Raw genomic sequence first — 24,596 nt, forward strand, 5'->3', positions numbered from 1 at the left:
TTGAATCGAATAATCGCAATCAACCTGAACGAAGAATTTTACGCAACCGACACATTAAAGACTTATCCACTACCGACCGAAGTTTATGCTGAACCAAGGGGTAAGGCAGCTCCTAATCATGAGCAATTTTAGAGTTGCTTTTGAGGCACCTAGAGTAACTCACATTGCTCAGTGAGCAAGATCACTGTCATTTGCATTCTCACTTTTCACATCACAGCAACATATGAAGATGCGAAGCCGAAAAGCTGCTGTCAAGCAAAACAACAACAAACAACCGGCTTGATGTGGTAGAAGAACTCGATCCGCCTGACCAAATACTCGTCGAAGCGATCCCATTCCCATCTCTCGACAACCCGCCGCTAGATGAAACTGCGATCGTGAAATGGTCCATACACCACCGAGATTCTGCTGCGGCCGTCGAAGGACGTCTCCGTTGAAATTGAACATAACTTATTTAAAGAAAATATTTCATCCAGAAGGAAAAAAGTGTTTTTAAACTATTATTCATTATATTCGGAGCATGTTTCGTTCTTCGGTTTCTCGTCAGCAAAATCAAAATCAAAATCAAAGCGATGATCCTGTACTTGGTTGGATCGGATTTACTCTTGAGAATCTTCAGATCTGCAAGAACCCTTTCCTTCCACTCTTTCTGAACCTGCAGAGTGCTTCCTCACCGGTTTTCACTTCGATTTCGTCGGGTAGATCGATGATGTGTTTGAAGTCCGGATGAGGATCGTACTCACCGGAAATATTGGGAGCTGTGTCTTCATCGTCCTCCTCCTCTTCGACTTCAGCAGTATCGACTGTGTTGATGCTCTGGCTGAACATTCTGGGGTAGTTAGTGGGAATCGGATGTTAATCGGTTTTTATCCAACATTTCCTATGTATGCTAGTGATTTCCCACAACGATTTCACGTTCTCCTCGGTGGACATCTAAAAATGATTCCTGTGGTTATTTTACGAGAACAAACCGCATATGTCCACCTACCTGCAGTTAATTCACATTCAACGTTTTAAAACGGAGGAATACAAATAAAAAGCACTTCCAAAACAATAACAGCAACAACAGCAGCCAATCGCCAGATGAAAATCCACGCCGCGCCCCCTTTCGAAGCTTTTCCAGCAAAAAAATACGGGTCTAAAATTTTACGATAATCTAATATAATCTAATCTAATACAATCGCAGCCAGTACGAGAAAGCATCCTGGAAAATCATTAGGTTAGATAAGACCTAATCATTTTTCTTGTCAACATTGATGTTTGCAGCATATCTGGAAAATGACACAAACATCAAAACGGCCAGGCCTACTGCGTTGCATTTGCCGCAAAGATGATTATGTGAAAGGATTCGAGTTCAAATAAACCGTATTCGAAGCAGTTCCTAAATCGACGCACTCCATAATGTTCGACTATTTTTAATAATTATTTTTGAAATGTTACTTCTGTAAATATTAGTTTCAGTGCTCTAAGGGGATGATGGTGTTACAAGGTTTAAAAAATAGCTTGTCAAAATAGACGAGTGCGGCATCATTAGGAACGCGTCAAATATGGTGCTGCCATGGTATATCTAAACAGCGATGCATTTCGTGAATCTTCAGGGGTGGAAGGATGCGTGGACATACCGTACCAAACGCTCCGAGCTAGTTTATGAGTGAATGTAACAGTAATATGCAATGTAATGAATGGTATATAAAATACAGTGAAATGAAAGGATCTCACCAAATGCCTCCGATGTTAACAAAATTCCCGATTTCCATTTGACGTTTGTCAGCTGTAAGCTTCTCTCTGGCACTTGAAAGTCCTACCTTGGCAACATGATCGCACTGAACGATGGGACGTTGGGGGTTTGGTGGCTTGACAGTGGCTCCAGGAACAAGCTGGGGGATATTGTAGGTCCTGCAGACCGTCGATGTACGTGCATTCGTGGTATTCCGAATGGAAGATCTTCCGTTGCTGATGATTGGCCATTTGCGCCAGGAATTGAGCTGCTCGTGAAAATAACATCTTGAATTTCGGCTTTGGTGGCGACCCAGAACCGGGCAATCGAATCCAGGTCCATCTATGGTAGTTGTTGACCGGATCAGCACCCAAGTATAAATATAACACAGGTCATCACTGAACTTTCGAATCGGGGAAAATGTGCTCCAATTACGAGGCAAGCGACAAAGAAAACAAACGTCACGGCCGTACGGGCGCACGGGTCTAATATTTTGCGATAATGAACAAAATGCTTGTATATTGAGATGTAGATCAAAAATACTGCGAAATGAAAACAACACTTTAAATCATACTTGTCAATCGTCAGCTTACAGGATTTCAATTTGATGTTAAAATCTAAATGTGATTCCGATTTGCTATCATTTCGATGTGGGACTTTGCATGGGCTGGTCTTCCTGCTACGATTTTATGAAAAATGTTGATAACGTCAAGATTCAAAATGGCCGAATTTTAGCACAAAGGGTAATGATTGTCCACAGCCATCAATTATTCAAAGTTTGATGCAAATATAAGAAGATCGTGTCTGATAGTAGTCTGAATTACACTTTCCGTACAGGAGTGCAAACTCTTAGTTTCCAAAATTGTACTGCAATTGCTTTACTAATCCTATCCATAGAAATGATTGCCGACCGAAGTAGTGGTGGTCGGCAAAGTCACGAACTCCGTAACCGCAAAACACCATCAGTCCTGGATTCCATACTTTCAAGTGCACTTTCCTGTGCATAGCCGATAACGACTGATCGGCACCATCCGCAATAATGAAGTGTGTTTGCTCGTTCGTAGTCAAATGAACGTACCTCCTCCTGCCTTTTCAGCCCCTCAGCTGTTGGAAGTTCTTCACCGATGTGACAGTTTGTAATAAAATTCATTCTATTCGTTGTCGCACTTTCATGCCGCATCAAAGCTGTGGCAGCCTTCTCTCGTTGGAATAACTTCTTATTCATGGCAAACCTTTGCCTTGCTCTATGCAAACTAGGGTGGGTCGTCTTTCCAACCCCCTTTTTACTCACTGCTCTTTCGATGTATATTGAGGTCCACAACATCTATGTCAAATTTGAACGAATTTGGTAATGCTCTGAATTTGCGGGAGAGCTCTATCGGTTGGATGCGAACTAAACTATTCAGATGCATGCCTTAAATTCGAATAAAGCTCAATGTTTACCCTTGGTGCGGTGGAACAACTTTTTCGAAGACTGCGAATCGATCCAACTTCTGGACAAAAAGTTTTTATTATTTTACTTTAGAGCAAGTGCTCCACACATAGCTATAAGCTTATCCCGAGCAGGAGAGAATAAGTTATAAATAACTAATTCTGTCCTTGGTACCAACATTTGGTGTTCATCAGCCTGACATAACCCGAGCAGAAACGAATATCTCGATACCTTAAATTGGTATGGATGAGCCTGACATAAGAATTAAAATACCCAACAATAATACAAACAAAAAAAAGTTCCCACAATACCATTCCAATACCAAATTATGCAAATGCAATACCAAAACCAAACAGTTCCCACAGCTAGACCCTACCTATCGACCCATCAACTCATGAACCGGGGACCAACGGTTTTACTTCCCTACACACTAACTTTAGCTTACTGGGGTCAGTAAAATTTTACTGGGTTTTTGAATTGCGGATCGCCCAGTAATCATCACAGAAATAATTTGCATTACCGAACTGTCCGTAAAGTCAATCTGTCAAAAATAACTGTTCATTCAGTAATTGGTTCTAGTTGCGTATACTGGAAAACCCAGTATTTTTTTTTTGTTTATTTCACTGCAATTTAACTGAGAAGACAGTTATTTGGTTCATTATAATACCGTGTTACCCAGTTTTATTAAAAGTAGTGAATGTGCAGTAATAAAAGCATGAATCCTGGTGCAATTCCCCGTTTATAACATGCCAATTAATATGACGACTTAATTCCTCGTACCCCGGAATAGCGCGTCGACAGTGAAAGCAAACAATACAAACATCCATTTTGTTAATCAAAATTTGTTGGAGATCAAGGAACTGCAAAAAGAGTAAATAATTAGTGTTGGTACCAACGAAATAGGTCTTCAATTTCGCTGTCGAGCTTTCCCAGTTCCGTCATGATATAATTCATGATATTATTCAAATTTTAACAAAACTGCGGGATTCAACATTTGCTCCCGGATTTTACTGAAGCTAAAATGGCGGCGGGAATAAAATTGACAGGTTAGAGTTTACAATTCGTGGTCGGTAAAAGGAGGTGGCTATTTTGCTGACCAGTCGGTAAAAAATAAAGACTACTTTGTGCACAGTAATTATTTTTACTGACTTTTCGTGAAATCACGAAAATTTGGAAATTAACGACTTTCTCAGTAAATAAATATTCTGTGTACAGTATTTTGCATCAAACGATGCCGAAGTTCAGTTTGTGTTTTACAGAACGTCGGTTATTCACCTGATTTAAACTGAATTTTCAGTAAATCTTTCGTTTTACCGTGTAAGCCCAGTACAAAAAAGTACCGAACAACTAAATGCTGGATTAGTGTGTACCGAAGGAAGGCCTGATCAGAGATGTTATGCCTCAGAACATCCCGGTGACGCCGACTGGGATTGAACCCAGGCCTGCTGGGGTGAGAGGTAATCACGCTTACCACTACACTACCGGCGCCGATATCTGTTCTATTTTCATCTTTGAAAACTGTTGCAGAGATGCGAAATTGCCAGATGCCATGTAATTTGATTAAAGATGTAAAACAGTGCAGCCAAATAAATTTTAAAATTTTCACTTGATTACGAAAGTCTGTGTGAAAAAACTAAAAAGGCTGTTAATGTCTGTAACGAAAAAAAAAATGTCTATGAAAAAAATAAAAGTCTGTACATTCACAACATGTCTGTAAATCTGGCATCTCTGAACTTTTGGTTCATTTTACTCCTAACTTTAACAAAAAAAAACTGAGTGGTCCACACACGACAGTCACGCAACTTACCTCTGTGTTCAAAACTCATTGAATCCGTACCGTAGCTTTTTTTTAATTTTTATATTTCTGTAATATAGCTCAACATGATATTCGTTTGTATATGATGAAGCTTAGCTCAGCTCTGTTATTCGTGAGATATGAAAATAGCTTATTTTTCTATTACTCAGTTAATAACTCATAGGTTTTCTGATATTATTTTTGATATCTTACCTCCTATATCGATCAAACCAGTAGCAATAAAAGTTCTTTAGATTCCCTATTTTTGATACCAAAATTTGCTAAGATATGGTATTCTACTCGGGATAGGCATGCGCGTAGCACTTGACCTAAAGTGCTACAGAAGTCGAATCAATTTAAGATCTTCGACAAAGTTCTTTAATACCATCAATCTAAGTCCATAATATGGCCAAATTTGAGTAAATTTGTAATCGCATACAAAATTCAATTTTTTTTTCGCAAATTCCAAATGGAACTTGAACAGATTTTGGCACAGTTATTGAGGACCTAAATACAAATCGAAAAACCGGTAACCAGCAGGGGTTGTGATCTACCATATAAACTTGACCCACCCTAATTTATACGTTCTAGCTTGCTTCTAGCTTAAGCAGCGGCGTGTGCTAGGAATTTCATCAAGCCAGAGCCCTAGAATGGAATATTCTTGCCTCCCTATGCCGGCAACCTGCACCTGCCACAAGGTTACTTGTCGAGGCACATTCGAAATCAATGTGGCAGAAGTTAGCAAAGCAGACGGGCTGGTATAGAGCCTTCTGTTCCTCCCACCAAAAAGTGCACATCTCTAATGCACATTTTGCTCACGATCTTTCTGTCGCCAACGCCATTAAGGAAGAAGGAGTCGCACTTTTCCTTTGACACACAAAGGAAGAAGTGAAAGCATTCCTTATAAATTGAGAGCGTGTGCCATGCCGCAACCATTGAACGATGATGGCGATGATGGGTGGGAGAGATGCGCGCGGTGGAACCGTTAAATGAATGCGGCATTTGCATATTTAAACCATCAAGTTTACACTTTCCACCTATGCACCACCCACCAGCAATCGTCGTATTTTCCGCAGTTGAAACTGCATACCCGCAGGGGGTTTTATGCGGTAATGTGTCACAGTTTCTTTCGGGTGCACTGGATGAGGAGATGCACACAATATTGCAGAGGGTGTAAGTCGTGGTTCAGCATCAGAGCCAGAGAAGAGCAGAGTGGGTGCAAGAAATTAGATTGAAATCTTAAAATTCGAGGTGAGAAAGTTGGCTTTGTTGGCATTGACGGTATTTAGTGGAGCGTTCATGCGACAGCGCGAGAAACGAAAACTCATTCATTATTATTTGAATAATTTATGGAAATTTCTACATTATTTTAGCAATGGTTTGAAGCGTATTAAATTTTGAATAAAATCTCAACATCATTGTACTTTACACCATCAAATTATTGCCAATATTTATTTGAATAATCTGATTTGATCTCCAGAGATTTCGGAAGCTCACAAAGACAACGCTAGCCTTCTTTGATACACGCACCTTGTAAGACAACTTTTTTAGCCCCGGAACCGCTGAGGCTCAAAGGGGGAGTCCCCTATGGCTATGTCCCAAGCTGCTGGTCTTCAGTCAACAGCAGCTTCTCGAAGGGCACTAAAGACCTCTTTTAGTTTTCAAGTCAAAGGGCGTATCGGTGTGGGAGACCTTTCGGTGCGGTAGACCTAAACCTGTTAAATATTGGTTACCTGGAACATTGTTTGGCCGGAAATGATAGTGGGCAGCTCACAGTAGTCAGGGATGCCAAAATCACTATTGACTTAACCTTAAAAAATGCCTTCAGAGGAATTGTTCACATAAGTACTGCCCACAATCCTAACATTTCAAAAAATTAGCATGGCCTACTATGATAGAAATGAACAACCTAACTTTTCCCCCTAAAGAGATAGTAGGATCTATCTTGGGCAAAGTTGTAGACTGTTACCTATAACATACGTTGCATTGTTTTTGTACATAATTTCTTTTAGGTTTTGAGGAGTAGTTAAATTAAATTTAAAAAAAAAATTGAATTGGAAATCGAATGTATCCGCTTTATGAACATCCCTATTCCGACCCTAAATGCACCTTCCGTCAAGCGTTACCACCATCCACAGCCACAGTTGACTACAACGGTTATCGTCGGTGTGGTAGACGATCAACACCATCACACCGAGGCTGATAAAACCGCCTGTCAACCTGGGATCGCTCTCTCATGATTCTCTTCTTGATCGTCAAGCAGTTCAGACCGGTTTCGTCCGCTCTCTGTCTCTCTGGAAAGTATTCGTTTTCGTTCGATAGCGTTCGCGTCTCTCTTTCGCGGTGTTAAGCGAAACATCGATTGATCCCAGCGGTTGCAAGCGCGTCCGCGAAGCGTCCCCGACAGGAAACCGCCAACGCTCAGTCGGCATTGTAAAAATTGCTGCTGTCTAACAACCGGTACGCCATTTTCGAAAATGGTGATGAACCGGATTCAAGGGATTCCCGCCCGCACAGCTAAAAAAAAGTAGTGAAAATTTCCGTTACTATGATGCACATAAATGGAGCGTCATAAATCATACAAAATTACATTATAAATCGTGTAAATTTATGAGACATGTCATGCAATATTCCATATATTGTATGCAACTTTCCACCTTTGTTTGCAACATTTCTTGCAAGAAAAGGAAGTTTACATGCATGAATGTTTGCATTCATGGATGTTTACATCACCAGTAAAATTCAAATTTTTTTAGTGTGCGGACTTCAGGAAATCATCAAATTCTACATCGAGTAAGGCTTGAAGTGCACCATGCTGATGGTACCAGCAAGGAAGTACTACAACGCCATCGAAGAACTGCTGAAGCGGGAAAAATGGGAATGTTTCTCTCACGATGTCGAGGAAGACAAGCCGCTCAAGGTGGTCCTTCGTGGTCTGCCCGACATGGAAATCGCCACGCTGTCGGATGAACTGAAGAAGAACGGCCTAAAGCCGCCGCAAGTCTTCAAGATGAATCGGCACGACGTCTCCCGTAAGTACCGTGACCAGTTGTATTTGATCCACCTCGAGCGAAACACAACGTGTTTGAAGGACCTGCAGTGTATTCGCCCCCGTAACGTCACCCAATGCTCAAACTGCCTCATGTTTAAGCACGGAACCAAAAATTGCCACATGGCTCATCGCTGCAACGAATGTGGCAAGCAGCACGCACCTGAAGCATGCGACAGGATGGAGAACGCCGATCCACAATGTGCCAACTGTGGTGCAGCACATCGAGCTACCAGCAAGTCTAGTCCGAAGCGTGCGGAATTTATGGAAATCCGCAAAAGGGCCTCCACGCAGAACCAGCCTGGTCGGAAAAAGGTTCAACGGCGTCCGATTCCGGGTCTTCCGCCACTTCCGCTCAACATCCGTTTGACTGCTGCTGCATCGGTCCTGCCATCCGCTGAGGTGCCAAACCCTTCGGCTAATCCAAGCCGTCAGTCCTATGCGGTTACGGTTTCGTCTCCTCCCCCGGGACTATCGTGGCATCGAGATGACGCCCCACCATCAAACGAAAACGAAGAACTGCTCACAATAGAGGAACTCATAACCATCATGACAGAAGCAATCATCATCAAGCGCTGCTGCAGAACCAGAACCGAGCAGATTCTTGCTGCATCACGTTTCATCGACAATTATGGACCGTGAAGCCATCAAGATCGACAACTGGAACGCTTGCTCGCTCAAGAGCAAGAACATCGAGTTCGTTCACTTCTTCAACGAACGCAACATCGACATTGTCGTCATCACTAAAACCCACCAGAAACCGGAGGTAAACGTCTACCTTTCTGACTTTCGGCTTCGGCTTTTGGGGTAGAAGTCTCCACTCCTGTCGGCCTTATTACCATCATTGCGACCTACTGCCCCAAGAAAGTCACCATCAGGGACGGATCGGCAGCAGACCTACGGAGGGATATCATCAGACTAACTCGACCGCGCGAAAAGTACATCATCGCGGGCGACATGAACGCCAAACACCAGGCTTGGGGCAACAGTCGACGCAACCAAAACGGCACAATCCTGAACAACGACCTGCAAGAGGCTCGCTACACCATATTAGCGCTGGATTCTCCCACCCGGTTGAGCCGGTCTGGCGTACACTCCACCATCGACATCTTCGTCAGTAACATGGGAGACACCAAGAGCTGAGTTCGGACCACTATCCGGTGGTGGCCGAAGTTGGTTCCTCGGTGAACCGATTCGAAGCTTCCCGGCGCAACTACTATCGTGTCAACTGACATCAATGTCAAAACTGGTTCGACACAACCATCGACTACGCTGTCCAACCGGAGACGCCCGAAGACGTTGACCGGTGTCTGCATTCTATCGAGGGTACGATATCCTGGGCCAGGGAACAACACATGCCAGTATCCAGGCAGGTGAGCAATACTCTGAACCTTGATAGAATTACCAAAAATCTCATCAGACTCCGTAACTCCATCCGACCACTGACCCCACTGGATGGTCCCGGTGACCCAGTGGTTCATCTGATAACTCCTGAAGAGAAGGCTGCCGCGATAGGTCAACACTTTGTCAGCTCCCATAATCTCGGACAAAACATCGTCAGCCCTCACGAAGCTGGGCCTAATATATTTTTCGAGGAATCTGAAATAACGGCTGACGAACTGTTGACCTATACTAAATCATCTTAAAACATGAAAGCTCCAGGTCTTGACAACATCCTCAAACACTAGAGTTCCAGATTCTACAACATCTGGCACTGATTTTTACTCTCCTCGTGCTGGAAGTCAGCTAAAGTCATACCCATCCGTAAACCTGGGAAGGATCCGTCCTCTCCTTCAAGTTATCGACCAATCAGCCTTCTCTCAGGGTTATCAAAACTGTTCGAAAGAGCAGTGCACCACCAACTCCTAACATCTGCCGATGAAAACAACTTGTTACTTGAGGAACAGTTTGGTTTTCGGAAAGGTCGTTCGACCGTCCTCCAGCTGAGTCGAGTAACAAACATTCTCAGACGGAACAAGTCTGTTTCGAAAACATCTGCCCAGGTGTTGTTGGACGTTGAAAAAGCGTTCGACAATGTCTGGCATGATGGCCTGATGTTCAAATTGCAGCAGTGCGGTCTTCCAATCTTCCTAGTGCAGATAATAAACAACTATCTATCGGATAGGGCGTTCCGAGTCTCTCTGAATGGCATCACATCGGATGCTTTCAACATCGGTCCTGGGGTTCCGCAAGGAAGCATCCTTGGCCCCATTCTATTCAACCTGTTCACCTCCGATATGCCTCCGATCTCCCTGATGGTGGTTCGTTGTCTCTGTTCGCAGATGACACATCCATCGTCTTCAAGGGTAGGGTCATCGGAGCTCTGACTGCCAAACTTCAGAGATGTCTGGACGTCCTGTCTGAATATTTCAACAGCTGGAAGATCCGTATCATCGCGGCAAAGACCCAGGTCATCATCTTTCCGCACTTTAAATCTCCAAGACTTGTTCCGTCGAAGAATAACAAGATCTGCCTGAACGGCACAGTGATGACAGCAAGCTTCTTTTCAGGGAGCACGTTGACAAAACGAAAACCAAGTGCAACATCTTGATAAGATCGTTGTATCCACTTATCAACAGGAAGTCAACCCTGTCCCTGAAAAATAAGCTTGCTGTCTACAAACAAATCATCCTTCCCGTAATATAATACGGGATGCCAATCTGGGAGAGTTGCGCCAAATCACCTTAAACCATCACCTTAAACTCCAAAGAATCCAGAACAAGATCCTTAGGATGGTCCTAAGTAGTCTCCCGCAAATTAGAAATTCTGAGATCCACCTCCTGGCTGGAATTCAGACATTAGAAGAACGGTGAGTTTTTATCCTGGAAAGGTTCAGAGACACCTGTCTGAGATCAACTCATCAGATCATACGTGATCTAGATGCAGGTCAAACACACATAGTTTTAATTTAATTTATTTAATTTGTTTTTCGAACGAACATAAATCAAGTCTATAGCAAGTTATCCTCCTATGGCATAGAGTTGTCCGTGATTCAGGTAGAAGTCCTCGTCATGCAGTTGAACCGGAAACAAAAAATAAACAGCTAGCACAATCCTTCACGTGTTCATTAAATGGACAGCTACTCACCACCACTCAGGAGTCTGCGTTGAATACGGTGACGAAAGGTTTCCGCTGCACAGTTAAAGTCGAACAACTCGCAAAACTCATTGAAACGCCTGGACATGAACCGTATTGGGTCATGCAAGCTGTAGTTCGCAGCACGAGGTCCAAGATGCAGGAAACTCCGCGACCGAAGAACTCGTTCGGGTGCGTAGATTTCGAATTCAGCCAAGACTCCTGGAGAGTCGATATCACCAATAAGTACTTTCGCTGCGAACACGGCCTAACTAATCGTCCGCCTATGTTCTAGTGTTTCAAGACCCAGGAATTGACAAAGATCTTCGTACGGCGGAAGGTTCACAGGGTCATTCCAAGGAAGGTGACGAAAGGCATATCGAACAAATTTCCTATGAACAGATTCAATCCTCGCTATCCAAACTGCTTGATACGGGCACCATACTACCGAGCAGAATTCCAAGATCGATCGCACTAGAGAGCAGTATAGAGCTTTTAGACAAGCAGGATCGCGAAACTCGTCGGCGATCTTGAAAATGAACCGGAGTTGCCTGTTAGCTTTGGTAACGATGCCCGAGTAATGAAGCTTGAATGTTAAGGCCAGTGCACAAAACAGTCAGGTTCATTGAGTCATTTTGACATGAATATGAACTGCCATCTGCCTCATCATTCACTGCCTCGTGAGAGTCTGAATGATTCAGAGGTAAACGAGTCACTGACAGCCTAGCACTCGGTCAGTAGCTCAGTCAACACGTTTATTCTTCTGTGATGGTACCCAATATTTGTTTTGAATGACTGAGCGTGCATTTTCTATGGAAAAATGACTCAATTACATGCTGTGTGAGTGAAGGCAAGCGGTGTGCGCCACATGCTCGTGAGTGACTGAATGTTTTTGTTGGCTCTTTCATTGCCTCGTCCTTTACCGTTTGGTACGAACGGTCTGCACAGAGCAATGGATTGAATAGTGCAGTGCTTTCACACTCAGCCTAGGCAGTCAATAATTTTAAGCTCTGGTTAAGGCGCAGTCCAGCGTGATTCCTAGGTCACGAGCATTGTCCACACGTTGCAGAAGTTGGTGATTTATCGTATAGTTGAATGCCACTGGTTTCAGCTTGCGATGAAATGAGATAACATTACATTTTTGTACATTCAACGTGAGATTGTTTCTTGTTTCAGTCTTCGAACGTATCGATTAGGTGCAGAAGCCGCAAGCAATCGGCGAAACTACGAACAATCACATAGATCTTCACATCATCCGCGTAGAACGATCGACAAGCAGTTGGGAGGATCAGTCCGGCCTCATTCACAAAAATCGAGTATAGCAATGGTCCCAAGTTGCTACCTAGAGGAACACCGGAGCTCTCTGTAAAATAGTCCGATTGCTATGATCCGTTTCTAAAACAAAGTTCCCGATTGGTTAGATAGGACTTGAACCAACGAGTTAAACCCGAGGATACACCGAGTTTTTCAAGTTTAGCTAGCAGTATGGAGTGGTCAACCCGGTCGAATGCAGCCTTAAGATCTGTATATACAACGTCCATCTGCGCTCCAGCTTCCATACTAGGAAGACATAAAGAAATGAACGGAGCAAGATTTGTTGAAAATTGATCTTTTGGGATAAGAACCGTGTTGGTCAGGAGAAACGTAATTTCTCTTGCTGGAGGCGAACCAGCCCAAGGCTGAAAGCCTCATTAATAAAGTTAAATAATAATATAATAATAATTTCTCTTGTCTCCTTTCTTGTCGATCGGGAACATGAATGACGATTTCCAACGCGTAGGGAACTCCCCCTGCTGTAATGAAATATTGAACAGCTTCGAAAGCGGTGTTGTAAGCTCTGAACAGAATCGCTTCAGGATGCTTGAGGGGATCCCGTCAGGGCCAGCAGCATTAGAAAATTTCAGCTTCTTGATGGCGGATTCGACGAGGTCTACTGTAACCGAGGTAATCGAAAAAATGAAATGGGAGTGTCCCTCACCGCTTGCTTCAGCAACTTGGGACAACGAAGCCGTAATGTCATGAAAATGCTTTTGAAATGTTCTGCCAGAAGATTACATTTCTCAAGGGAATTGCTGGCGATTCTATCACCCAGGTGAATTTCGACTGGTAGCCCCTCTTCGTTTCGTTTGGTATTCACGAATGACCAGAACTGCTTTGGATTAAGCCGTAAATTAGCCTGCACACGCCTTGTGTAGCTCTTGTAAAGAATGCGGTTATATGTGCGATATTCGTTGCTCGCTGATGAAAATAATCGTTTGGTCACAGACAAACAGACGTAACTCTTCATTGTGTATCTTCGTTCACGCATTCAACGGTTGATTTGAATATTATCAGTTCCGCGAACTACTCGCCGCAGCGCTGGCATCGGATCACTTTGACGTTTCTATACATTCTATAGAACTTTTATGCAATATTGTTTGCGAGTTAGCGAGCAAGCTTGTTTTCTGCGAGAAGCCTGAAAGATGTCGCTACTGAGGTCCTATGTTTTGAGATACTATGTTTTCAAGAAAAACTTTTTCAAAGAGTTACGTCTGTTTGTCTGTGGTTTGGTGAATGGGTTACGAGTACGACAGTATTTGCGGAGGGCCTTCGATCTCAGACGTTTCAAATTCCGTAGTCAAGCATTGGACCATGCGGGTTTGGGAGAGGGTCTCCTCAATGGGACAGATTCAGTTACTGCCCGGCCAACGACCTCAGCGAAGTAGTTGACGGCTTCATCAATAGATGAACACGTGTCAAAGAACTGCCAATCTGCCTGTGCAAGCGAGTGACTCAGCGCGACGAAATCTGCTCTACGAAAGTCGAGCTCAATCAAAGGCTCTGGGGCTTCTAGAATAGAACATTCCAGTCCTGCAGCTTCGTTCGCAAGAACGAGAGCAAGCAGCCGAGAGTTGCTATTCAGTATCGAGTTGATTTGCGTTAAGCCATGCAGGTTGAAACCATCAAGGAGAGCCCAGCAGGATGCGGGCATGTTCGTGCGAAGAACATCAATGCTAGGAAAATCGTTTGCAGAAACGTTCCAAGAGAGCGCAGACTGATTGTAGTCACCAAATACCAGAGCTAGGTCGGTTTGTTCTAGTCGAGAAAACACTGTACCAATCGAACTGATGTGGTTTGCAATGCTGCTCGAATCAGACCAATACTTATTGATCTACGAGGCGTCGTTATTTTGACCCACAGCTGCTCTAGGTCTAGAGAAGTGCAAACTAGAGCAAAATCGATGCATGAGCTTAGGCGTTTGGATACCGCAATCAAGACGCCTCCCCCACGCGATTTGATACTATTTTGGTGGTTGCGGTCATTTCGAAATACCGTGAATAGACTGCCAAATGATTGAGATGAATTAATGCGGTCATCGAGCCAGGTTTCCGTAAGAACTATGCAATCGTAGTCAGAGTCAACGGCAGTCAGGAAAAAATCATCAATCTTTGTTCGCAGGCCACGAACGTTCTGGTAATACACCAACAGGCGGTCGAACGAAGTCGGTTGGAGGTCTGCAGAATGATCGATCAGCCGAAACGAGCATGGTGGTGCTCTGGAACACAGAGACGAATCAGGAGAAGAACTGTTACCAACAAACGCATACTTGCCTGATGTAGAAGGTTGGAAGATCCCTTCTCAACCACAGGGCCATAACGACTACGACGACAGGAATCAGCAAGCGCGACTGGGTTGAGTGGCTCAGGGGCTTCCTTGAGGCAGCAGGCAGCGCGTTCTGGTCTGGGATGTTCCAAAACGTGGCGAGCAAGAACCGGTGCAGTGCTGTATGTCCCATCGGTGATGTGGGATTTGAAGCCATCGGAGTATGACGTTTCAGTCGAACCAGCCGTTTGTTGCTCTTGAGGCGGTGAAGCGCTGGAAGCAACGGAACTGGTGATGACACGAACATACTTGCCTTGAGTTGCGGGTTGGAAGACCCCTTCTCCAAGCCCACACACAGGTCCAGGACGACTGCAGGACGATGACTGGATTAACTCGACTGTGGCGGGAGAAGAAGGGGCTTCCGTAGTGCTAACTTCAATGCGTCCCAGAGTGTTCAGGTGACAGGCGGGCGATGCATAGTTGATGGTTGGTAAAGCGCTAGAACCAATGGACGAATCAGGAGCGGGACTGATCATGACACGATCATAGTTAAACACCTATTCCAATAAAGAGATTCAATTCACATTCAAACGGTGTGTGGCGGTGTAAAACCGGACCGTATCCAGGCTGAAAGGTGGCAAAAATTTGTGATAAATATTTTAGTAGTATAAAAGCATCAGTAGCAGTGGAAAATGTTGCAGTAAGTTTCCATCGGGAAACGTTTCCTGATCGAAGCTCAGCAGTACTGAACCCTCCGGAATAAAAAGGTTGAATATTGCATCATCAAATGTAAAATGAATAATTGAGTTACATTGAGACGGCAATAATGGAAAGATCCGTCACAAACGTATTTCATAATCTATTGAACATTCACAATTTGAGTCGGGTTCTGCAGCGTTGTGCACTGTTTGCACCCACCTTGAGGGGGTTTTCAACAACACAGATATGCACTGCAGCAATCCGATGAACCTCTTTCAAAGTGAGGGAGCTAATGCAATAAATAATTTCCACTTGATGACTCCATTCCATCTCTCGAATGCAGCTGCACCGCGTGGGTGGGTAGCAAGGGAAAGGATTTTGAGAAAGTTTATCACTTTTCAGTCAAGGCACTTGTGGGGAATGCGTGGAGGCGGTGGAAAACTGCTCCCAATCAAGACGGTTGCATGCGAATTTGAACAACGTGAGAAGGAATCACGTTGCAGTCCTGTTCACGCTGTAAACGTCATCATGATAAAAGCTTGATATGCATTGGATGATTTGCAGCTGATGATTGAATCGATTTAAAAAGAAAATGTTTACTCTCACAACAATACGCTTATTTCAAATACAAACAGCACATTTCTTGCACACCACCCACCTTCGTCACCGGGATCTAATCCATCATCTACCATTTTCCATGTTTGTTCTTTTCAGCTTGTTTTCCGACCTGAAATCGCTGGCAGGCACGGCTCTGCTCAGTCTGCTCGCGTCGCTCTTCATGAGTCAGCTGCTGTTTGTGATTGGCGTGGGAGGCGTTCAGGTAAGTTTTGCATCAGCGGAAATTTAATATAACCCCCTTTCCCCTCACCGAGCACCAACTCCCCATAGAGCTAATTCCCCACTTAGTAGTCTGCCGTCATCATACTGCTTTCACTGTAAAGTAATTCGATCCCCCAGCGGATGGTGGCTGCCCGAAATTTGCTGCTCGATTTAATCCGGAAGACACCCGAGCGCCCGTCAGCCAAGCCAGAGTAAAAAAGCGAAGGCCATTTTGATAATCGCATCCACCGGTGAAGGGAGCCTAACGAGCTTAACTCGCACAAGCTCTGGAAGGCAGGCAAACAGTCATCAGGAAGACGGCAGTGGTAACAGCAGCAGCAGATGATGGTGATTCTGGGAAAGTCATTTTCCTGGGAAATTATCTTCAATTCTGTCTTGCCGCCAATTTCACTTTGCTCGCGAGGCATCATGTGAGAAGACCCCTTTCTGTCAGTCAGTCAGCGGCGGTGTGATGTGACAGCTCGAAGCGCGACCTGTTCGTCGCCGTTGACGTCGTTCTAACGCAGGTTCGCTCCATTATCTTTAATGGAAGGCAATTTTTGCTATTTTGCTGACACTTTTGCGCATTACCGGGCTTGATACCGAGCGGATGGGTGGAAGGGTTGCAACGGATTACGTGGAAGTATATACCTACATACCTCGTTGCAAAATGAGAAGTGAAATGCGTAGGGTTGATCTGAGGAAATATTCACAGAGGGCTCAATTGCTGTCCTAGATTTGACGACGTTGCACATTTTTGGTATATATCCAACCAATTTGATCAGAGTTATTCAAAAAAGATTCCAAGGCATGAATCGAATTGACCGTCTAGGGCCATGCAAGGTCTTTCTATGTTGTGCCATCGATGAAGATGACCATTTTATCTGGGACTACAGGTCGGACTCGATTATCCGGAGGCATGAAAAATGTCAACAACGGCTGAAGCAACCGACACTCTAAGCACTCATCTGATGCTTTGAAGTGTGGGTGGCTGTTGTGGGCCAACATTTCAAATCACATCTCTTAGATATTCTATAAGAAATTACTCAAAATACCCCTACCTCCAACAGAAAATCCCAAGATATTTGTTTTAGACATCAGCTTGATCAAGCATCTTTTAGAAGATCTTCAACTGCCCATCAATTCAAATCACATCTCCCAAGTATTTTTCAATATACCAGTCTGCTCAGAAATTATTCAAAAGACCTCCTGGTGATTATGGATCTTCTAAAAATCCTCATGTTATTTGTTTTAGACTTCAGCTTGGCTAGAAAACGAGCGTGGGTGAGCTCCCTGGCCGACGAAGGGAAGAAAGCCGCAAATACTGGCGATATACGCCTCCTCTATGATATCTCACGACGCCTGAGTGGAGCAACGATGAACCCGAGGATGCCAGTGAAGGACACGACTGGACAGTTGCTTACCGACCCCACTGACCAGCTGAAACGCTGGTTTGAGCACTTTGTTGGGGGAAGTATTTCGGTATCGTGGTCAAAAACACCTCTTTGCTAGCAGCCCGGTTGGCGCAGCTTCAAAGCTGGAATTTTATTTTTTTTGTTAGCTTTAGCTTGGTATATAAAGAAACACTCACATTTTGGTATTTTCACGAATCCTAAAGGTTAGCTTTCTTCCACTTCTTCCCACGTACGAATCTGTTTCCAACAATGATTAAATTAAATAGATACACTTCATTTTACATTTCAGCAGTTACCTTTTCGATACAATAGTTTTATAAATTTAACCAGGAAGAAACCTTAATTTTCATTAAATTTCACAATTTTCCAATTAACAAAATCTTATTTCTTTTCACAATAAATTTACTTTGTTTATGATCTTCAGCCTCTCTTTCCTTCCGTTCCAATCATTATTCTTGACAGTTAATCCACTGCCACTTATACTCGACCGCACAAATCGCAAAGGGTGTAACCGGGACTCACTTGACAGCCGGCGGAGTCTGCCCAGTGGGTTCGCCAACACACTTCGAACAACTTCTTCAAGTTTCGACGGCCAACCAGCCATCAACATCTCGGCATGATCCGCCTAGGGTGCGGCGCATTACTCGCGTCAATTCCGAGGCCCCATCACTGCAGGAGATTGAAGCAGCTATCCGAAGCATGAAATCAAACAAGACTCCGCATATCAGCAAAGATGCTCAAAGCTGACCTCATGGTATCCGCTCTAATGTTGCATCAACTATTCTGTAATATCTGGGACACCGCGACTTTTCCGGCCGACTGGATGCAGGGCGACTTAGTGAAGGTCGCAAAGAAGGGGGATCTGACTGTGCGTGACAATTGGCGAGGCATCATGTTACTGTGTATTGTTCTCAAAGTTCTGTGCAAAGTTATCCTGAATCGAATACAGGAGAAGATCGACCATATTGTCTTGCTCCGCATCATCCTGTCCCTTTATTTGTTATTCATTGACTACGAAAAAGCGAGAACACTCAGAAGCTGCAGGTCTTCATCAACCGTTGGCTGCGGTATATAATTCGTGTCTGGTGGCCTTAAAACTGGGTCTCGATTGCCAAGCTCGTCGATGTCATCAGAAGCCGATAGCAACAGAAATTCTAGAGTGAAAGTGGAGGTAGGTCGGCCACACACTTTGACGGGGCGGAAATGAAATCTGCAAGCAAGCCCTGGATTGGAATCCGGCAGGACATCGCAGCAGAGGCAGACCCAGGGGCTGATGGTGGCGGAGCCTCAACAAAAAAATAAAGCAAGTCGATAGGAATCTGACCTGGGCCCATGTTTCTTTCAGAGGACGAAAAGAACATACCTAGCTGGAATTAGGCGTAACAGCTTGTGTAAACTCACGATGGTTTTGAGGAATTCAAGGCACGCCCAAGCAAACCCATGCGTCGGATAGGGAAAGTCTTACCCTATCTGATGGTGATGTTGATTTGCGTGGGCGAGCATTGACTTTCAAGACATCATCGAAAGAAGTCATTGTTTACAAAAGCTGTTACGCCCTAATTCCAGCTCTATCTTGATATGAGAACTGACATCCGATTGATGACCTCGACAAATGTCCAAAAAATACTCTTTTACAAATTTATGGTGGTCCTTAAAAGGACCAATTTGTCGTGATGGTTGAGTATTGCTGAGCTATTAGGGTGTTAAACTCAGATGAGGCTGGTGGGCTGTATGTTGTTTGGAATGAGGGTGACCTGCTTGGCATAGATGGCCCACAGCGACTCACGAAGAGCTACTGATTTCGATCAATAAAGATGCTCATGTGGACTGTAGCTCGCTGCTTACAGGCAGGCTTTCGTTGTGCTTCTGCTGATGCCGACGACCGGACACCACCACACACGGTGATTGGAACTGAATCCGATCAGCGGTTGAGGCCAGCCTTGATAGCTATCTGCTTGCGGGGAGCCTTTCGTTGTGAACTAGAGAACACCACCACTGAGACCGGATGGAACTCAACTTTGAAATCTGTGTTAGGGAAATCGCTTTTCGCAGGCAATCGGTGATAACACTAGTTTACAGCATATTTGAAATTTGTGCGCTGATGGTCATTTCCCATGTAAAATCATGCGCTGAGTCCAAAAATGCAGTCCAACAAAATCTCAGTATGAAAGTTTTCGAGATATAGCTAAAAAATTAAATTTCACTTTAAAAAAATGTGTTTACTAAAATTTAAATATTTCCGATTGCAATGAAGTTCTAATAATCATTTTAACGCTAAATTAAAGGTGATAAAATTTGATTTCGTTTGATTTACTGTCATTTTTAGTGATTAAGGTAGTGGTACAACCACTACAAACATTTTTATTTACGGTGCTTAAAAACTTAAACAGCAGAAATTCAAGTTTTTCTGGGAAGCCGTATATACGGAGATAAATCGATTTAAAGATTTGTCAACCCGGGGGGTGGAACATTTTTTTTGGAAAAAATATCTGACACCTAAAAACCCTCCATACCTTGACCGTGAGCTTCTGCCTACCTGTGATAAAACCGTCTCACCTACACGCACTCCATGGGCGAACCGCGAGATGGTTTTATCACAGGTGGGCAGGAGCTCACGGTCTCCCAGTGTTGGTGAGTTCTTTTCTGTTAACGTTCACGAAAAGTTCACTATTTTGCCATTCAGATATTCAAAACAAAAAATTGTATGGGCGGATTTGGACAGATGACCTGTTTCATATGACCGGAAGGTGTATGCTGGTCACAAATGCCGTGCCAAACTAATTTCCTGCGCAATTGATCAACCTTTGATGTGAATTTCACTAATAAACACGAGGAGCATTTCATTAGCAAAACTTGCCATAACAAAATGGGCATAGCTCATTTTAGTAAACAAACTAACGCAGGATTCATCATGGCAACCAAGCCGTCGGAGCCAAATTAATTCATCGGATTGAAGAAAACCATCGCATCGCTTCGTAAGGACGTAGTATTTCTGAAGAAATGCCAAAAATATAAGATTATACTTATAAGCCATAGGATTAAGGTACGGACACCCACCCCACCCAGCGTAGTAAAGAGGATGGAAGCAGAGTTCATCAAGGATAGCATCAGACGGCTATATAGCAAACTGGAAGATTTTGGAATGTTATTCTCTACACCTCAAATTGGCCAAAGAGAATCCAATTAAATTCAAGGAGTTGTCTAGGGCGAAGGTAGCAGAGGAGTGCGAATCGGATAGGAAACGAAAGCTGCGCGATAGGAAGCTAAACAGACTACTACACGAGTCTCAACGGAGACGGACGAAACACCGAACGGGTGAGCAGACCCCATCCACCATCACCACGACGCCGAGGGTTCACTACATTGATGGGTTGGTTGTAAACCGATCGACGACCACATTCACGGAAGAACAATTGACACACCTCAACAAGGGGCTAGGATACGCGGTTACAACCAAGCCAGACGTGGAGCAGATCATCATTGACGTAGAAACAGCGATTACCAAGACGCTTTCAACAACATCACAGAATACGGTTAGGACTATCACATCGAACATAATCAAGGACGGACAGGAACAAAGTCGCGCCAACGAGAAGGAAATTCGGATTGTAAAGGAGCTGAAAAGTAAAGCAGTATACTACGTTAAAGCAGACAAGGGCAACGCGGTCGTTATCATGGACAAAGACGATTACGACAATCAAATGACAACGAAGATTAACAACGGATCGAATGGACAGCTTCGAGTAGACCCCTTACAGAACATAGTGAACGCGTGGAGAAAGCACTGAAGGAGTGCAAATCAATACTAGGAGATGGAGCAGGCCGTTTAAGGGAATCCAAAACCATTCTACCAAGGATCAAAGGTCTCCCCAAAGTCCACAAACCGGGAAATGAAATGCGAGAGATCGTGTCTGCACTTGGTTCCCCCACTCACAAACTAGCGAAGTGGCTAGTCACAGAGTTCCAGAGTATGCCGAATCAGTTCCAGAGTAAAGCAGTTAGTAACATCCAGGAGTTCGCCCAGCAACTACAATCTTCAGGAGACATCAACGAGGACGAGATTATGGTATCTTTCGACGTCACAGCTCTTTTTCCCAGCGTACCGGTCAAGGAAGCGATCAACCATTTGGAGGACAGGCTATTAACACAACGAGAGGATGCAGCATGGAGAAACAGACTTCGGACGTACCTTAACCTGACCCGCCTTTGTATGGAAGAGAACTACTTCTCTTTCCGAGGTAACTTCTACAAGCAGAGGAAAGGAGCCCCAATGGGAAACCCCATATCCCCCTTACTGTGTGAACTTTTCATGGCCAACTTCGAGACAATTCTTAAGGAGAAAGGACTATTACCAAACCGTTGGTGGAGGATTGTTGACGATATCTTTTTTTAGATCAGATCAACAGAATTCACAAGGATATCATATTCACTCACGAGGTAGAAAAAGACGGGAAACTCGCATTTCTCGATATTCTAGTCAACTGGGAGTCGTCATCATCATCTTCGCTTGAATACGAAATTTACAGGAAACCAACAAACACTAAAAGAGTTATCCCCTAAACGTCAAACCATTTGTTCCAGCTGAAAATGGTCGCCTTCCATCACATGATTCATCGGATGCAGACTCTTCCACTCAGCGATACAGGAAAAGTTAAGGAATTACAGTACATTTTCGAAACAACGAGACTTAACGGATACAAGGAGACCACAATCCAGGCAATCATTGATAAAAAAAAAGCGAGAATTCTACAAAGGAGAATATTTACAACCCTCACCGCAGCACCTGAACCCTTGAAACGAGTGTCCGTTCCATTTGATCAAGATATTACTTGTAAACTAAGACCACAGTTACAACAATTCGGATTAGATTAAGTTTTCACCAGTAGACATAACCAGTTGAAATCATTGTTAGGATCCACTAAAGACCCAGTTAATGTTTTAGGTAAAGCAGGTGTATATAAAATAAGCTGTAATCATTGTAACAGACCACACGACGGGTATCATCTACCGTTCGACCGCGCGCGTCGGGATGAAAAGATCGCATATGAATTTGTTTGTGTCACCAGCGGTGCAAAGGGCCAACGTGAAAGACTTCCATCCTGGGCGGCTGCTCGCTTTTGCCTTGACCTGGGCCCAGGTCAGATTTCTATCGACTTGCTTAATTTCCTTATTGAGGCTCCGCCGCCATGAGCCCCTGGGTCTGCCTCTGCTGCGATGTCCTGCTGGATTCCAATCCAGCGCTTGCTTGCAGATTTCGTTTCCGCCCCGTTGAAGTGTGTGGCCGACCCACCTCCACTTTCGCTCTCGAATTTCTGTTGCTATCGGCTTCTGATGACATCGACGATGGAGCTCGGCATTTGAGATCCAGTTGTGAGGCCACCAGGCACGAATTGTTTACCGCAGGCATCGGTTGATGAAGACCTGCAGCTTTTGAGTGTTCTCCGCTGATACACACCACGTCTCGATGGCGTATAACAACACAGATTTCACGTTAGAGTTGAAAATTCGGATTTTGGTGCGTTGACTTATCTGGTTGGATCTCCATACGTTTCGTAAACTCGCAAAGGCAGCCCTAGCCTTCTTGATTCGTGCACCTATGTCGCTCTTGGTCCCGCCGTCCGACGCTATTTGGCTGAAAAGATATTGGAAACTTTCGACCTTCTCCACTGCTTGCCCCGCTACCGTAAAGTTGGAAGGGTTGCCCGTGTTGATATCCAACGATTTAATCTAGTTGACGTTGATGGTGAGACCCGCCGCAGAGGAGCGTTCGGCTAGGTCATTAAGCTTACTCTGCATATCAGAGCGCCGTTGTGCTAGTAGAGCAACATCATCAGCCAAATCGAAGTCGTTGAGATGCTCCATGGTGATAGGCTGCCAAAGCAGCCCACGGTTCGGTACACGGTCAATTGCACCTACCATGATCTCGTCGATTACGATGAGAAACAGTAGCGGTGATAGTATACATCCTTGTCTCACACCAGCGACTATCCGGATAGGGTCGGACAAGGCTCCGTTATGCAGAACTCTGCACGTGAAAGCCTCATACTGCGCTTCGATGAGGTTGACGATTTTATCCGGGACTCCCTTGCGTCTCAGGGCGCCCCACAGATTCTCGTGATTGAGACGGTCGAAAGCTTTTTCGTAGTCAATGAATACCAAATAAAGGGACTCTTGGAATTCATTGACCTGCTCCAGGATGATGCGGAGCGTGACAATATGGTCCACACAAGATCTTCCGGCACGGAATCCTGCCTGCTGCCGTCGGAGAGTCGCGTCGATCTTCTCCTGTATCCGATTCAGGATAACTTTGCACAGAACTTTGAGAACAATACACAGTAACATGATGCCTCACCAATTGTCGCACACAGTCAGATCCCCCTTCTTTGGGACCTTCACTAAGATGCCCTGCATCCAGTCGGCCGGAAAAGTCGCGGTGTCCCAGATATTACAGAATAGTTGATGCAACATTTGTGCGGATAGCATGGGGTCAGCTTTGAGCATCTCTGCTGATATGCGATCGACCCCTGGAGCCTTGTTGGATTTCATGCTTCGGATAGCTGCTTCAATCTCCTGCAGTGATGGGGCCTCGGAATTGACGCGAGTGATGCGCCGCACCCTAGGCGGATCATGCCGAGATGTTGATGGCTGGTTGGCCGTCGAAACTTGAAGAAGTTGTTCGAAGTGCTCAAACCAGCGTTTCAGCTGGTCAGTGGGGTCGGTAAGCAATTGTCCAGTCGTGTCCTTCACTGGCATCCTCGGGTTCATCCTTGCTCCACTCAGGCGTCGTGAGATATCGTAGAGGAGGCGTATATCGCCAGTGTTTCCGGCTTTCTCCCCTTCGTCGGCCAGGGAGTTCACCCACGCTCGCTTGTCCCATCTGCAAGAGCGCTTGACTTCCTTCTCTAGAGCCGAGTACCGTTGACGGGCTTCGTTCTTGGCTCCTCTGGTTCTCGCCCGCTCTATCGCGGCTTTTGCTTCTCTACGCTCCTCAATCTTCCACCAGGTTTCATCTG

At 44.6% G+C, this 24,596-nt stretch overlaps 1 protein-coding gene across 1 annotated transcript in view; it reads left to right on the forward strand.

Moving 5' to 3' along the window:
• Positions 1-24,596, forward strand: part of LOC135698968 (latrophilin-like protein LAT-2) — a 260,484-nt gene that overhangs the window by 126,998 nt on the left and 108,890 nt on the right. The window contains exon 3 of the mRNA XM_065219136.1: positions 16,064-16,169. Coding sequence (XP_065075208.1) covers positions 16,064-16,169 — 106 coding nt within the window. The remainder of the gene's footprint in view (positions 1-16,063; positions 16,170-24,596) is intronic.

Source organism: Ochlerotatus camptorhynchus, unplaced genomic scaffold, assembly GCF_037179485.1.
Source record: "Ochlerotatus camptorhynchus isolate MF236.1 unplaced genomic scaffold, CSIRO-AGI_Acam_v1.1 ptg000099l, whole genome shotgun sequence".
Classification (NCBI taxonomy): domain Eukaryota; kingdom Metazoa; phylum Arthropoda; class Insecta; order Diptera; family Culicidae; genus Ochlerotatus; species Ochlerotatus camptorhynchus.